Source organism: Xiphophorus hellerii, chromosome 7, assembly GCF_003331165.1.
Source record: "Xiphophorus hellerii strain 12219 chromosome 7, Xiphophorus_hellerii-4.1, whole genome shotgun sequence".
Lineage (NCBI taxonomy): Eukaryota > Metazoa > Chordata > Actinopteri > Cyprinodontiformes > Poeciliidae > Xiphophorus > Xiphophorus hellerii.
The window spans coordinates 21,556,707-21,573,400 of record NC_045678.1 but is presented as its reverse complement, the minus strand read 5'-3'; the positions used below and the strand labels follow the sequence as shown (position 1 = coordinate 21,573,400).

Genomic DNA, 16,694 nt, shown 5'->3' with positions numbered 1-16,694 from the left:
CCGACTGCATCCAGGGCCTTGTAAAAGTATTCAAACTCGTCACAAAACAGCACAAAATTGTGTCACAAAATAGACAAGAATTTTAATGTAACTTATTGAGATTTTTTGCAACAGACCTATTCAAAGTAGTCCCTGCCAGTTTTATAAATCTAGAGGTTGAATTTTACTCAAACTCCTTGGAAAATGCTCAGTCTGATTGGATGGAGAGTCCTTGGGAACAGCAATTTTCAAGTCTTGTTACAGGTTCTCATTTGGATTTTTTTTTTTTCCTTTACTTTGACGAGTCCATTCACCAAATGAATCTGCTTTAATCTAAACCATTTTATTTTATTTCTTACATTCAATGGCCACATTCTCTGCCTCTGAAGAAAAGCAAGCCCCCAGCATGATGCTGTCAACACCAGTGGGGAAGGTGTATTCAGGTGGATGTACAATACTAGTGGTCTGCTACATGTACAATTTTGCAAGTACCGGTAAGCTAAAAAATTTAAATTGTTCCAAATTAAACAAAGTACCTTCTTTCATATAAGTACAAATGAATGCTAATTTTTTTCAAATTTTTATATACAAATTGTAAACACTGCGTATCATTATCCTTCTACTTTGAAGTTGCACACAACTTTATGTGGTTCATAAAATCCCATTAGAAATAGATGAAAGCCGTTATGGTTCAATGTTAAAAGTTTAAAGCGATTGCTGTATAGTTAACAGTGTCCAAATAGTTGACATGCCACATACGTATTTAATGATAAATACCATTTTCACTAGACTTGAGTGAATTTGATGCTGTACAGGTACAAATCCATGCACATTTACACCACTTTCACACACACACACACGCACCTGACTCCCATGCTGAGTCCCGCTGAGCCTTTCCTGCTCTACTTTTATCAGTAATTCTGGACCATGTCAGTGTTTAACCCCCTCCCACGCTGTCACACATGCTTCCTTTCTTCCTTAACAAACTGGACAGCCATCCATGGTCACCCAAACAGAGTTTTTTTTCCCTGCCGTTCCTTAACGCAATTGGACAACGGTCCAGGACACCAGATTAGACAGCAACAGCTGCAGCAGCAGTTGTCACACACCTCCCTGCTCCCTTATCATGTCATTACTGGATAGGGACACGGCAGTCACTTACGCAGCGTGCAAATCAGTGTGCATTGTGTGTGTGTTTTAAAGGGGCAAGTCCGGCTTGTTGCATACCAGCTCAAGTGCGGCAAAAATCATTTTGTGGTCCAATCCAGCAGGATTCTCCTTGTCTCGGCAGGAGAGTCCTTCTAACATTTTAGGGAGACTGCTGGATTTCTTTCTCATGGCTGCATCCAGCTCAGAGTGGAAAGCACTTATAGCTCCAAAATAAGACATTTTTTAAAATGTTCAAGCCTCAACCCCCTCCCTGTTGCCCCCTCTTCATCCCACTCAAAACACACACACACACAGCCGCCCCTTTGGGCACAGAAAGATGCCTGGCTGTTGCAATCCTCTCATGAGTTTGTGGTGTTAACATGAAAAAATGAAGTGGGTTAAGTACAGAGTGAGCTGCAGCCAGTCATTATCACTCAGTAATTACCAGTCAGAGATGTTTCACAGGGGACTGGGGCATCCTTTCCCCCCATTTTCCCTTTAGCTCCATTAAGAGGAGCAGCGTGAATTTATGCCCCATAGATTCGGAGAAAGATAAACTTTGAATCCCTTCTCACAATGCTCAAATTACAAAAAGAAAAGAAAACATGCCCTTGATTTGTCCTTGTAATCTCTACTTTAAATTGAGCGAAATTAGTTCGTTTTTCCAATCATGACTGAAGAAAATGAAAATTGGCAACCATGCCACTCGTATAATTTGGATTATGCAAAAGCTATCATATTCAGGGGAAAGAGGAGAATCCCCTTTCAGTAACGCAGTGCGCTTGTTTGCGTGCACAGGTGCGGGTTTCGAAAGTGAATCAAATGAGAGTGAGTCGAAACAAGCTTACGGACGTCAAGTGGGAATGAATTTGCGCTATGCGTAAAAAAAAAAAAAAAAAAGCATTAGCGGAGCATTCGCGATAAGGGCGCAAAACATGGCACAAGGCAGATTAGGAAGAAGACGCACATGGAACCGGTGGAGATAATCCCGTTATCTCGTTGGACGAGCGATGCCAGCGTGAAAGCATTCTTCAGAGACCGAGCTGAACTGAACACGAACTAATGCTGCGGGTATATATAAACGGGGGAGGGGTGGTGGTGGTGCTGGTGCTGGGAACACGAGGTAAACACTGTTGTTCTTGACCTTAAGGGACACGCACGTCTTTTACCGCAATGTCACTGGCGCTTTCCACCTTCTTCTCTGATTAAAAGCCCGCACACATATAACCTCCTCATGACATTGTGCCACCTTTGTTTTTTCTTTTATTCTCCGTTATAACAGCGTGTTCCATTGCACAAGGCGTCCGTGATGGATGACTGCTGTCAAGTTAAACGGGGCGGGAATCAGGGGCTCTCCTCAGGTCTGTGTTACCGGGCGCACGCTGGTTTTCACCTTTTCACATTACGCGCGAAAGGATTGCGCGTGTGCACATAAACACAGACATATATAGAAGTATCCCCAAATTACGCACGTCTTAAGTGCAAAAATAAAAAGACAGGACAGCACTTACGGGATGAGACAGGACTCTTTGGGCTCCTCTGTGCGCCCCATTGTTGATTTCCCGTTATTTCCACGCTTTAACGGAATCCTCAAATTCCGTGGTCGCAGTCCACGTCCCTACAGATGTACCAGAGGATCACATAGAGGATCAGCAGGATGGCGAAGATGAAGAGCGCAACTAGGATGGCTTTGGTCACCGGAGAAATGAGCGACTGCATGTCAGGAGCAGAGCCGGGCAGAGCGGCGTCCGTCCGGTCCTCAGTCTGCCGTCTCCCTCTCTCTCCCTCCTTCTGGTGGCAACTGTTGAGGACGGAGTCCGAGGGCTTCTTTTTGAACACGCACGTGTAAGTGCGCCGCGCGCGTGCACACGCGCAGCCGGGTGAGAGAACCTGAATATAAATATATAAATGTAAACCCCCGGTGATCCAGGCGCGCAACGCGTGGGGGGCTTCCCTCGCTAGAGGTGGCGTAGTAGTGAGCTGTCTCTTCCTAGATACAATCTTTCCCGCGGCTTGTCGCACATCAAAAGAAAAAAACGAGCCAAGGAGACAAAAGTGGAAACAGCCAGCTCACGGTTCAGTCAAAGAGAAACGCACATTTCACACACATTTTATTAACGATGCGCCGGCTGACAGAGACGTGTTAGTGCGTGCTGAATGAAAAAGTTGCGCACCGAGCTGCCTGCTGCACTTGACGGCAAACAGGTTGATTAGTATTCCTCACAGCGCCGTCTGTGTGTGTGTGTGTGTGTGTGTGTGTGTGTGTGTGTGTGTGTGTGAGAGAGAGAGAGAGCGCGATGGCTGGCGTGACATGGTATCATCTTATCTCTCCCATCCCCATCTGATTTCTTAGCAACGGTGTCAGCCGAAGTAGAATTAGATGAGTTTCAATTCTTATTAGAATAAAATAGTTTACAGTTCAGCGCTTTTTGTTCTTATTGATTTATTACGCATTGCAAGACGTTGTCAGGGAACTCTAGTTAGCTGTAATATGGATGAGGTGGCCTTGAACACTATGTGCTACATTAAAACAAAGTAATGCACAGATGTGTGGAATAGGGAAAAAACTGTTTTTAGCAAATAAATTAAAAAGTGTGGCATGCTTTTTTTATTTCACCCCCTTTATTTGGATACCCCAAAATTTAATCTTGTCAGTCTCATACTTGTTAGACATTAGAGAACAAACGGCATCATGCATCATGTGCACTCCACAAATCTGGACTGCATAAAAAAGAGTGTATAAAAAACTGTTTTGGAAAGAAATCCACAAGAAGTCTAATTTGCAGCTTGCAACAATCCACAGTAAACATGTGGAAGAAGGTGCTGCTCTGAAACCAGAACTAAATCATTTTAGTTTATATACAAAGCCAAATGGGTTTCAAAATGCTAAGACTGTTAATCATACTCCAGCGGCAGAATCACACTGCAGGGATGTTTTATTATTATTATTATTATTATTATTATTATTATTATTATTATTATTATTATTATTATTATTATTATTATTATAGAGAAAGGGAAACTGTTGGAATTGATGGGTGGATCTAAATATAAAACAATCATGTAACCTGTTTGGAGCTTGAAAACATTTGAGAGTTGAGCAAAAAATAAAACAAATAAAAAATACAGAAACTATTATGTACTTTAGTTCTATTCCAATGAGTTACTTAGATAAACAGAACAATTTCAAACACTGAAATTGTTTTGAATTTTAACACTGTACATGTTGGCATACTTTGCTCTGGTACTTTTCTTTCGTAAAATATTCTGTCTTTTGTTCAGTTCAAATTTGATACATGGGCGAAAATAATGCTCCCAGCAGAATCTTGAAATAACGAACCAGTGATCCCGTCTGCATAATTAAAACATCGCGGTGCACGATAATGAGTGCACGAACCTCTATCCTTCACTAGATGGCGACAAACAGCCATCATCCATGTCTTCATCAAACGGGATGGTGTGAAAGATTATTCCGTGCAGTCCTTTGGAGTTGTGCCCAACAGTGATGACAGTTAAACGGCTTTAACGCACATAGGTGAGTATAAATATTTTAGTATTGAGGGTTGGCATGTCCTATGTGATCGTTTGGTATTTATTAGCAAGCCTACTGTTTGTCTGTCGTAGTGGCGAGCTAGCAAATGTTAGCTTTGCTAGCAGGAAATACCGTATCAAGTGAAGGGGAGCTATGGAGAAGCCAATCTCTGCTGATTATTGTAGGGAAAGTATTTAACTTATATGTCGCACACTGTCGGCTGAGGGTTACATAAAACACCAGATATGTGAGGGCGCAGTTAGTATTAGGATAATTACACGAAAATACAGTAAGATTAACAAACTAATTGCAATGCTAGCGGCTATTTACTTAGCTTCAAACAGGCCAGAAAGATGTCAAGTCTTTCAAAGCAGAATGTCTCTTCCTGTTACATTATTCAGATTAAAAGACGCGCCACGGTGCGCTTTTAAACGGATCTTAACATTTCTATATATGAATGTATGCGCAAATAAACATCTTTATTTTGATATTTTAAGCGCTTTATAAATCAACTAGCACATTAAATATGTAAATGTGGCATTATTTTTTGGGATGTATTTGGAAATGTGCAGCAAAATATGCAATATGCAAAATATTTTGTTTTGCATTTACAAGTGGTTTAAAAAACATTTCTAAATAAATGTCTTTTACCTCACTATTCACATTTTCCCATCCTTTTAAGTAACGAAATCTGAGTCTTTAAGTTGTAATATATTGTCCATGTAGAATTTTTAGTTTTTTTGTTTTATGGAAAGGTGCCGTATAGTAGAACGATCTGGAAATTAGGCATATTTTAAATCTATTGCAATTTTTTTAGCAGCTTTGGGGGGTATGCAGAAAAAAGAAATAACTGCAGCTTCTCGGAGGAAGTTGTAAAAGTGCTTCTATTTTGAAGAGGCGGTCGCCCTCTTCCGGTTGTTTCTGTAGCTGGTCGTACCAGTGCAATGTAGCAGATTTTATGAGCGCGGTGAGCTAGTTGGCTAACTGGGGTCCCAGGCCATTTAACCTGAGTGACACAGTGAGTGTGTTTACATTGACTGTAGTTGTTTTTTATTGTCGTGGCTGAAATTTTCTCCCGGGCTTGTGTCCATTCGCTGTAGTCCTGCAAAACCTCCGATAAAAACATTCACAAATGCTACGTTAGCTAAGCCTTGCGGAGCTGAATTCAAGTCATTGCTAACGCTACCTGTTATGGGTTTTTTTTTACGAGACTTTGTGTTGAAATTTCAAGCTGCTCCACCAGTTCAGTAAGATGTAATAATGTAGGAATCTCATGCTATTTATATCGATTTTCAATTTACTGTCACTGAAAAGAAATATTCCAGTTAAGCTTGTTTGCCATCAGAATAACTAAGCCTCTGTTTCTCCATATTAAGTGAATAAATTCTCATCTTTCAAAGTTGACATTCTGTGTTTTCCAGTTGCTTTCACCGTTGGGTTTGTTTTTAAGATAAGATTAGAGAAGAAATGGCTGACCTAGTTACAAAAGTTGACACTTTCCTAGAAACAGACATTGTTGACATTAGATATCTAACTTTGTGCGATCATATGCATTTCAAGGTGAAGACAACTTTTTGGAGCCTTTTTTATTACTGTATGTGGAAAATGTACAGCATTCCACATACAGGACAATACTCTATGTCAGTGGTGCCCAAAGTCTGTCCTCGAGGGCCAGCATCCTGCACGTTTTAGTTTTCTCCCAGGTACTACCAACAACCTTTTCAGCATGTCAATGTTCTTCTTAGGCCTTCTAATGAGCCATCATTTGATCCAGGTGCGTTAAACCAGGGAGCGAACTAAAACATACAGGATGCCTGCCCTCGAGGACCGACTTTGGGCACCCCTGCTCTATGTGGAATACAGTATTCCACTGGAAAGCAACAGACGTCATACCTAAGCAACTACCTGTTTGTATTTATTATTTTCACTATTTATATGATCACTGTACATTTAAATGTAACATAATAACAATATGACCGTCAAAGCGATCAGTTTATACTTTGTGAAAGAATTGAAAACTAACATATGAGCTTTGTTAGTGATCTGTGTCTTTTCTTTCTGTGGTGGCCTTCAAGTGTTTTTATTTTGGATTCATTACGTTTGAATTTTGACCTGATCTCGTTCTAATGGCTCATTTTACCAACTATAGGAGTACTCGATGTAAGATGAACTCTGAGGACAAGTTGGATGGGATGCTGCTGAAGTGCAGCAGCGGAGGAATAGATGGAGGCGGGAGAGTGTGTCTGGGCGTCGGAGGAGGACTGGTGGTGATGACCCTCGGGGAGCGATCGCTGGCAAACCAGCCTCTTTTGGCTGAGGATGACGATGACGACGAAGATGATGAGGACTTGACTGGAAGTTCGCTGGTTACTCATGACCTGGTCCCTCCAGAACAGCTGATGATGCAGGAGGAGCTGACAAAGAACAGTGGAGAAGGACTAGAAGAGGAGGGAGGAGGCGAGGTTGGAGTGCATTTCCCCCTAAAACTCACCAATAAGTTGCCGTTTTCACTTCAGATGCCAGTGAGTTAATTTTTTTTATTGGTTTATTTGGGTCAACATGTACTTGTAGATCCCGCTGTTTGTTGGAACCAGAAATTGATCCCAGAAGAGTTGAGTTTTTATGGAGGGGAGAGTGTTTAATATTTTTTATTGGGTGAATATTTCCTAAATTTTGTTTCATTTCTTTGACAGTACAAAGTCCATGATAGTTTATATATGCTGTTAACTAAATTATACACAGAGTAAATAGTATTTTTGTTTGTAAATTCAGAATGTAAACCCTTTGACTCATTCAAATCCATCTTTTAGATTCTTAAAACCAGATAACCCAAATGAAAATGTTAGTGTGGAAATCTGCTTTTAGAATTTCTTATCAAAACATTTTTAGAGACTTAAACTGTCTGTTTATTTTATGTTACAAGACACAAACTAAATCATTACATCTTATGATTGTAGATTCTAGATTTAAAATCTAGAACCAATTTTAAATCAGACAAGTCGAGTTGCGAGAAAGTTTATCCTTTAAGACACGTCTTTAGTAGTTATAAATCTTTAAATCTTTCAATTTCCTTTGCTTTTAGAAGGATGCTATGTGTGTTTCACAGTGTAACCGCTGTGAAATTATCGCTATGTCTTGAAAAATTGGGTTGTAATATTGAACAGATCTCCCTATGCTCTACTTTGTTGCGCTTCAAAAACTAGCAGCCTTAACACAAGATTCTGTGTTTGCAAAATAACAATAATTATTTGTCACTAATACACCATTCAATGAAGTTTAGAATGACTATATGTAAGTTATATGGATTGTTGTGGTTATAGTTTTATTACTGAAGATCTGCAACAGGAGTAATTTTTCCTCACTTCTGCACTCTGTGCTTCAAAAAGATGTCAGTTCAATGAAAATCTTCTGGTTACTCATCTCCACAAAATGTGGAGTTATTTTTCTTATCTTTTCATTTCTGTATGAAATAATCCATGGGTTATTTTGTGATGCTATTTGTCTGCTATCTAACTGCATTCTGGACTCCTTCTCTTTGATTCCTCCTCCGCAGTAATGACCGAATAATATTTCCAAACTCAAGTATTCTCCTGCGAAGTTAGCGTTTAGCAGATTAGCAGGAAATTGGAGGCTGTGTTTGACCTTGTAGTTTTATTATGTGTCCAGAAGCAGTGATACTCCTGCAGTGGGATATCTCTCAACTTACACATCTTTGGTATGTGTAAGTTTGTTTTTGGAATATGAGGTCAACCCTGTATTAGATAGCATAAAATAAAATGTTTCATTCATAATGCCAAAGAGAAGAGGTGTGACCTCTTAAGGCTCACCTTCTTCTCCGCTGCACTGAAGATAAACAAAATATTAAAATATTCTGCAGAAGCTCATAAACTGATATGAACCTTTGACCAACTTGTGACAAGTCTTCAGCTACTCACAAAATATGCAAATGTCCTCCAAGGCCAGCTTCCATGTAATTTCTCTTCATGTAGACAGTGACTCCAGGTTGCCCTCTCAACTATAGTGCCTGAGGCTTCCTCATGTTGAGGTGTCCTTTTCTTTGTTTTGCCTGTTTCCACCTGCCAGACCTGTATAAATCGCCAGCCTGCCTGGTAGCCCATAAAGTAGGTCATGTGTCATATTAAATGTCTTGACTATGTATGGTCCCGCTTTTCCAGCTGAGCATCAAGCAGGAGCTGAAGCTGTCTGACCCTGGAGTCCATATAAAGAAGGACAAAAAGGCTATTAAGGACATGCCTGTGTACCCCAAGAAGAAAAAGAGGAAGCAGCGTTCCCCTGCAAAGGTACAAAGAGTTCCCCTCAACAAATGGCTTCAATTTATTTAGCTTTTTATTGTTGAATGTTTGAATGAAAATAAAACATCTCTTCTTTGATCTTTTCGCTCTTGTAGATCCTCGGCATGAATGATGATGGATCTGTGGCTATACCTAACCCAAAGTGTCATGTTTGTGTTCACTGCAATGCTGCATTCAGAACCAATTACCATTTGCAGAGACATGTCTTCATTCATACGGGTACAAATGACTTTTACTTAATATTTCTCTAAAGTTACACATTGTTATCCAGTGTAACCCTGACAGTGATGGTAGAGATTTGCAACTTCTGGCGTACCAGCAGCTGAAATGTGTCTTGTTTTGGGATTTTTTAAAAGTGACTGATTAGCTTTTCAGATTTCTTTTTTTTTTTCTTTTTCTTCTATTTACAATAATCATCACGTACCATTTTCTTTGGTGGATAATCACAAACCTATGGCTAGTCTCTACTATTTGCACTGGAACCTTTTTCAAAACACAGTGCTGACAGCAGATCAGGCATGAGCTAAAGTTTCAGAAATGACAAGTAAGATTGCTGCCTTCTTTTTATGATAAGCTATCATTTAGCAGTGCATGACATCCTGTTAACTCATCCTCAACTTGTAACACAAAAATTACAACTTAAAAATAGTTCAACTCATGGGGGCGCCACATGGCTCAGTGATAGAGCTGCATGTCTTTTCCTTCCCTCTCTGTTTCCTCCTGTCCAGCTACTAATGAATAAAATGCTGCCAAATCATTTGAAAGAGTCAGACTCCACCATTTTGCTCTGTGATTTTAAAATGTCAAATCAGTTCAGGAATAGGGTGGATAGTGTTTCACATATAAGTTCAAACATACTTCATTCATGGTGTCACTATTTATATAATTTGTGTTCCTAAATCTGTAGGTGAGAAGCCATTTCAGTGCAGCCAGTGTGACATGCGTTTCATTCAGAAGTATCTACTGCAGAGACACGAGAAGATCCACACTGGTGAGCAACAGATTGTTAAAATAAACATTGATAAGGATTCTATCTTCCCCTGGGTGTCACCTTTTTCATATTTTTTTTCAGGTGAGAAGCCTTTCCGCTGTGATGAGTGTGGGATGAGGTTTATCCAGAAGTATCATATGGAGAGACATAAGAGAACTCACAGTGGAGAGAAACCCTACCAGTGTGACTACTGTCACCAGGTACAGTCCTGCTATGTGAATGAAAAAACTAATTAATTTTAAACAGAGTGAAGTTGTACATTTATCTATAGAGAAATTCCAAAGCTGGAGTTCAGTATTTCCTACCTGGGTTCTTGATTATTTTCCAAACATGAGATGGACCTTAAAGATGCAAATCAGTTTTTTATATTGATTTATGCAAATGAAATTCTTGATTCTTGAATTTATTTGTCACATCAGAACTTGAGTTTTGGCCCCCAACTAATTGGTAGTTGAAGTTTTTGAGTTTGTTGGCAGAACTCTGACATGACTATATACTCATTAAAGACAACTGAGGGCATTTTGTTCTTGTTTTGGCCCACAAACCCTCTTAGATAGGAATTTTTAACTGGACTAGTAGTTCTTAACTTTAGTCTGGTTCCATCATAAGGTTTTATCCTATTTTCTTTGTTTCCAAACTAAATAAAGGAATCACAAATAAGTGGTATTTTTAGAAGTCTGTATTTATCTTAGAATAATCTGGTAAAATAAAAAAATACATTTGTTAAAACAGTACAGTTTGGTATATTTGTAAAACCAGTGTTTGTACTGCAACAGCATATATATATATATATATATATTTTTTTTAAAGAAATCTTACTTAAAATTTCTTACTGTTTTCTGTCCACAGTACTTCTCCAGAACAGACCGGGTTTTAAAGCACAGGCGAATGTGTCATGAAAACAGAGAGAGGAAAACAAACAAGACCGCTGGTAAAATTGGACCTTTGCATGATACAGATTCTTCAGAGTCTCCCTTCCTTTCCAAAGAGTGCTCTCTACCCAAGAAAAAGCGCCAAAAATGTGCAGAAAAGAGTTCAGGCTCTTGCATCACGGTCCTGACAGAAGGGCACACTTTTGCTGTCGAAGAAACAGAAGCGAAGGAAGGGCAGAGTAGGGATAAAATCGAAACTCCATGTATATTTGCTGTATCATCCAAGGTCAAACATGAGTATGTGATTCCTGACTACTCAGTGGAACTTCCTGAGGAAACAGCCAGCCAACACGAAGATGACGACGTATCGTCAGAGGACACAACCCCTCCAAAAATAGTCCTGAAGAAAGTCCCCAAGAGGAGCCTTAAACAGCCCAGCGAGCAAACCCCTCCCTGCTTGTCTTCCTCACTGTCCTCCTATGAGGAAGCCGATAAGGTAGCGCAGTACACCTTTGAAATTGTGGACAAGCAGGGCCTTTTAGACACTGAGCATGAGAGCAACACTGATCTGGAATCTGTCGAAACTCTTCAAGGAGGAACGACTAAACCGGCAGCAAGTAGCACAAACTACGACGACGCCATGCAGTTTCTCAAAAAGAAGCGTTACCTTCACGCCACAATGGCCAACAACAGCCGGGACTATGGGCTCAACACGAGCGGCATGTCCTCTCAGCCATCTGTTACGCAAACCGTGGTGTCGACCGTCATTGATGAAACTGTCCCTGCCACCATCCTGGAGCCCCAGCCCATCAACGCAGAGATAAAGGCAGCTCATGAGAAAAACGTTTTCCCTGATGAGGTTCTTCAAACGCTGCTGGAGCACTACTCTACCAAAGCTAATGGGCAATCAGACATTTCCTTCAGTGTCACTGATGCAGAAGTGACTTCAAGCATATCTATAAACTCCTCCGATGTTTCGAACGGTAGCCCCGTAGAGAGCATCGGATCCTCTGGCGCCCAGGCTCAACCGCCTACAGAGAAGGTCAGCCTCCTGCAGGAATACTCCAAATTTCTCCAACAGGCTCTGGAGAGAACCAGTCAGAACGACAGCTACTTAACGAGTCAGAGCCTCAGCTTGGTCTCTGAAAACCCCATGTTAGCCGGACAACCTTTGTTCTCTAACGAGAAACAGTTCTCCTCACCCAGCAGGTTCAAATCAGGGATGAGCTCTCCGTTGAGGTCTACTTTGGAAAAGCCTCACTTCGCATTATTGGTTGGAGACTCCCAGCACTCGTTTTCGTTTTCAGGTGATGAGACGACTCCGCCCTCGGCGGTGTCTCCAGCTGATGAGGACTTTCTGGAGCAGGTCTCACCCTCAAAGAAGTCAGACTCTACGCAGGGGATACTGCAGACGTTCCAGATCAACTCCTTTGATCAGAACTTCAAGTCACATTTCCAGGCAACGAGATCCACATCGTCCTCGCAGTTCACGGTCACCAACGGACAAGTAAGCGTCAGAGGACACGGCGCGGACTTCTCCGAGTTCCCTTTAGTTCGAGTCACTGAGACCAGGGTTCAATTGAACTCATCCCCTGATGTTTCAACCAGCGAATCTTTTGGCTGAAGGAAAAAACAGGGAAAGAATTTAATTTTAGCAGCACTTTATTTCATCTGTCTTGTTTTGCCAAAACTATTCACAACACAATCATGTTTTCTTAAAGCGGTTTGAAAAAATAGTCATGTTTTGTTTGTACTCAAACCTCTCATAAGATACTAATAATAATAACTCATGAAATCATACTACGATATGAAAAGCATTTCTCTATTGGAATCTAAGCAGTTCTTGTTCTGGAATGTACACTAGGAGGTTAAGTGACCAAAGTGTAATTATTCTCACATCTTTGCCGCCAGAGAGTTATGTTTAATGGGAGTGTCGGTTTGCCTTGCTCGAAAAATAATCAACTCACTCTTGCTGCTTAATGCAATATTTCCACTTTTTACACACCAATCAGCCATTAAATTATGACTTCCAGACAATAGATCCTTGATGCTCCATTGATTTTTGGGTGTTTTTTTGTGGACCCTGCACTGGATACCTCAGATCACTTGTCTTCTTCTGGTGGAGGAATATTTAGCAACACACTGGTGCATCTCAATATTGTTAAAATTATAGCTGAAAAGTTAATTGACTTCTGTAATTCAGTTCAAAAACTCAAAAGTAAATCATTTGAGAGTTTTAGGCGTTTATTTCTGTGTAGATATAATTATGGCTTACAGTTAATGAAAATCCAAAATTCAGTTTAAAAAAACAAACAAAATACAGTTTTACATAAAGCTAATCTAAAAAAGGGTTAAAGAAATATCAGCTCTGTTAGAAGTACAGTATATACACCCGATACCTTATTGGTTCCGCTTTTCTCCCCAGTTATACACCGATCCATCCATTATAACTTCTAGGGCTGCACTGAAATGAAAACTTGAACTGATATCCAATATTTACATTGCTGTTATGACCCATAGCCAATTGAAAAAAAAACAACTCTCCACTACTACATGACCAACTTCATCCAGAAACAAATGGCAACAATATGGAAATAAATATGAGTCATTAAATTTGGCTCAGTTTTATTTATCGGACCGATACTGATGTGGCAAGAATGGCTAATGTTGACTGATACTGATGTTTCTGCTGATTTATCATGAATCAATAATAATTTTACCTGAATTACTGTTTCAATATGGCAGCACCAGTGGCCTTCTTTCTTTTGACTGCACTTATCCCTTTTGCCTGTGAACTTTTATTTCACTAATCTCTTTTTCTTCCACTCAACTTTCAAATGAACTGAATTACTTAAATAAATTAACTTCTAAATTATCTCCTAATTTACTGAGATGTGCCTGTGTTTTACTGTAAGTAGATATATGCTGTTACCCATGTAAGCTTTTGGAGTACATAATATTATGGCTGATTGCTGTATAGCTGTAATTAATGTATGCCTCTTGTTTTCTTTCTTACCTACCTCCCCTTGGTTTTTGTCAAAAAAAATCTTTATTCTAGCTCTTGAAATAATCACAACAGCACAATCATTCTTTATGTTTAAGTCACTTTATTCTCACCTAGCATGGATGTGTGTAACTAATGGTACAGGACTGATTGTATGCTTGTGACCTATTTCATTTCCTGTTTAAAATTAAGTCCAATTTGGTTGGTTTGAAATCCAAATGTAAAATTCTGGTGAAATTTGAGGAGATTTTAAGTCATATGAATTTTTCCAGACTGTGTAACAAAAAAAAACTAATCTTGATTAAAAAGTTTTTGTCTCACTTTAAAAAAAAATGTTTGGAGCTTCACAGAGCTGCACCCATAAAAATGGTTGCAGGATAATTCTAATTTAGGTTTCAAACTAGGTTCAGTTGGTATTAAATCACTTTAGGTTTGTGCTTGGTGTACGGTCTGTTTGCACATTCTTTCTACAAGGAATGTAGGATGTACAGTCACTGTCAACAGCTACCTTTTATGAGACCTAATGAAAACATTCGCCACATTTAGTTTATTGGATTAAATATATTATTCTCTTTGTGTCACTTAAAAGATTATAGATGTTATTTAGCGTTGTGTCGAAGTAAATCGGGGTTTTGGGATTTGGCAATTTTCTTTCACTAAACGTTATGTTATACAGCACAAGCAGAAATGATTTGCTTGGTGTTATGTTTTCTTCTGTGCCTTTCTGTTCTTTTTTAGCACTTCTTTTTACTCGTTCCTGCAAAACTTATTTTTTGTTTTTTCACTCAGCCTATAATATAAGGCTGCAAATTCCTCTTGCACAATATTCGTAAATACATAAGCTATCAATTTGTTTATTTTTACTGTAACTATGATGAACTTGGAGCTTTATTTAATTTTGCCTTTTATGTTTTGTTGCTTTTAAGTTTATGAAAGAAAACTGAATTTAGTGTCTCAAACTATTGACAAGAAATTGCATTTTATTCACTGTTTTTGTAGATTTTATTGGTTCTACAGGTTTAGCTAGAAATCAATCTTTCAGGTCTTATTGAAAACATGCAATTACAAATGGGTGACTTATCATGAGCGGATCCCTTGTGTACTCAATCATGCTCTTAATTGTACATAAATGTGTTTTCTTGATCAGCTGTATGTGCTACATCCAGTTTGGGATGGTTGTAAAACTCCCTCTTGTTATATTTTCACCGACAATCAGGGACAGATGGCGCCATTTTTTTTTTCCATTTCAGTTGATTTCCTCAAGAATGTCTAGAAAATATCCTGCTGTAAATATGTCGTGTATATTTTTATGTTCTTCAAAGTATGAAAAAGGAGAAAATGTGCAAGAGACACTTTTTGTCAGTGGAAGGCATTGTTAGTTTTCAAGCATTTCATGGATACTGCAATGAAATGGATGCACTGCCAGAGTTGCAAACAGACGACTAACATAACAATTCTATGAAACTGTTTGTAGTTGAGAGAGACTCTGCCTAAAAGTTGTGATCAACGTCAGATATTTAACCTGAGCAGTTAAAATAGTTTTAGGCTTTATAATGACTGAAAGCTTAAGGCAGTTTCTAGTTCTTCACAAGTTACCGGTTTAATTGTAAGCAATCTTCAATGGCACAGTGCAGATGGGTTCAGCAAATTCAATCCTGTTCTGCTTTTGGAAAATTCCAGTACATGCCATTCATGTCCTCTATCATCAATGCTAAAGTTTAGGTTTCCCTTTTGTCTACCTATGTCTGTCTTCTGGCCATAAGTGTCCTTGTATAAGCTAGAAAAAATGTGTTTTGTGTAAAAAGATCTGTATTATAGATTTTTTATAAATAATATTTTTGAAACATGTCATCTAAAGCACTGATGTGTAAATGATACACTCTTGCTACCATCCTTTAGCTCTTTACTAGTTCCTGTTGAGACCTTTTCGATTACAAAATGGGAATCCAAACATTAGCATTTTTTACTTTTTTGAAAAAAATTGGACGAAGAAGCTTCCTGCTTCCCTTTAAGGTTAATGAGACATTAGCTTAATTTGCATGGTTGTTGGGTTGGATGATTTTTTTTTTTTCATATAATGTGCAGCTTTAATTGTAACTAATTAATCAGTCAAGTTAACCCCGTTTAATTAGAGCTTTGCTAAATATTATGATTTGTAGGCAAACTGATTAAATTGTTTTGATTGTTGTGTGTACTGTCCTTATGAATAAAATTATTCACATAATGTGACTTTGAAGAATTGTTTAATATTGCTGATGAAAAGGTTTGTTAAAATGCGTTCTCACCAGGTACTTATCCATCCATTGTCTGTACTCGCTTGTGCATGGGGAGGGTTGGTTCACCTGTCTCATCAGGTGAAAGGTGGGATAAAGTCTGTGATCTAGTTTTGTTTTGGTTGTTTTTTTTTTCCAGTGGAACTTTAAGCATAAAAATAAAAATCCTCCTGGTTTTAAAATTATGAAGAAATTTTCTTCTATAAATGTATTAATTGGTAAGTTTCCTGTTTAAATTTGTAAAAAGTATGACTTACACAAACACAGCAACCCTTTTTGGATGGATGTGGACTTAAGGATAATACAAACTGCTTCCAGGCTAGGTTGTCTCATTCTTTAGATTCCCTTTATGTTGCGTAAAAATTTGTATTTAATTAAAGATTTGGTTGTTGGCTTGATTTATGCCACATAAAAAAATTAGAGGTATGTTAAAGCTATAGCCATACTTCTCTGTAAACCCTTTGTAAAAGTCACTTTAGATATCAGCTGAAATAAATGAGAAAATGCCATGGTCAGTGGTTTGCCATTGTTTGTTTTGCTCTTTAGTTGTAAAATGTTTAACTTAAATAACCTACAAAAAA

The 16,694-nt window shown here is 38.8% G+C and overlaps 2 protein-coding genes across 5 annotated transcripts in view; one reads left to right on the top strand and one right to left on the bottom strand.

The window, feature by feature from the left end:
* LOC116723141 (dehydrogenase/reductase SDR family member on chromosome X-like) overlaps window positions 1-3,319 on the bottom strand; it is a 40,033-nt gene extending 36,714 nt beyond the window's left edge. Inside the window, exon 1 of one of the 3 annotated variants that reach the window (XM_032567793.1) lies at window positions 2,640-3,319. The gene's annotated coding sequence lies outside the window, so the exon portion shown is untranslated. The remainder of the gene's footprint in view (window positions 1-2,639) is intronic. The other 2 variants (XM_032567792.1, XM_032567794.1) reach the window with 2 other exon arrangements.
* Window positions 3,320-4,526: 1,207 nt separating this feature from the next.
* Window positions 4,527-16,523, top strand: znf148 (zinc finger protein 148). 2 transcript variants are annotated; one of them, XM_032567894.1, is made up of 7 exons: window positions 4,527-4,663; window positions 6,810-7,182; window positions 8,836-8,961; window positions 9,069-9,192; window positions 9,881-9,964; window positions 10,046-10,164; window positions 10,814-16,523. In XM_032567894.1, exons 2-7 carry the CDS (start codon window positions 6,826-6,828, stop codon window positions 12,458-12,460), a joined length of 2,457 nt encoding a protein of 818 aa, XP_032423785.1. In that variant the 5' UTR covers window positions 4,527-4,663; window positions 6,810-6,825; the 3' UTR covers window positions 12,461-16,523. The 2 variants fall into 2 exon arrangements, with proteins under 2 accessions (XP_032423785.1, XP_032423786.1); XM_032567895.1 differs by lacking the exon at window positions 4,527-4,663 and adding an exon at window positions 5,569-5,678.
* The last annotated feature ends 171 nt before the right edge of the window (window positions 16,524-16,694 follow it).

Excerpts from the sequence above, each read along its gene's own strand:
- znf148 (XM_032567894.1), top strand. The coding sequence starts at position 6,826 with ATGAACTCTGAGGACAAGTTGGATGGGATGCTGCTGAAGTGCAGCAGC. Across the intron at positions 8,962-9,068 it reads AGCAGCGTTCCCCTGCAAAG|ATCCTCGGCATGAATGATGA; the intron begins GTACAAAGAGTT and ends TCGCTCTTGTAG. Across the intron at positions 9,193-9,880 it reads ACATGTCTTCATTCATACGG|GTGAGAAGCCATTTCAGTGC; the intron begins GTACAAATGACT and ends CTAAATCTGTAG.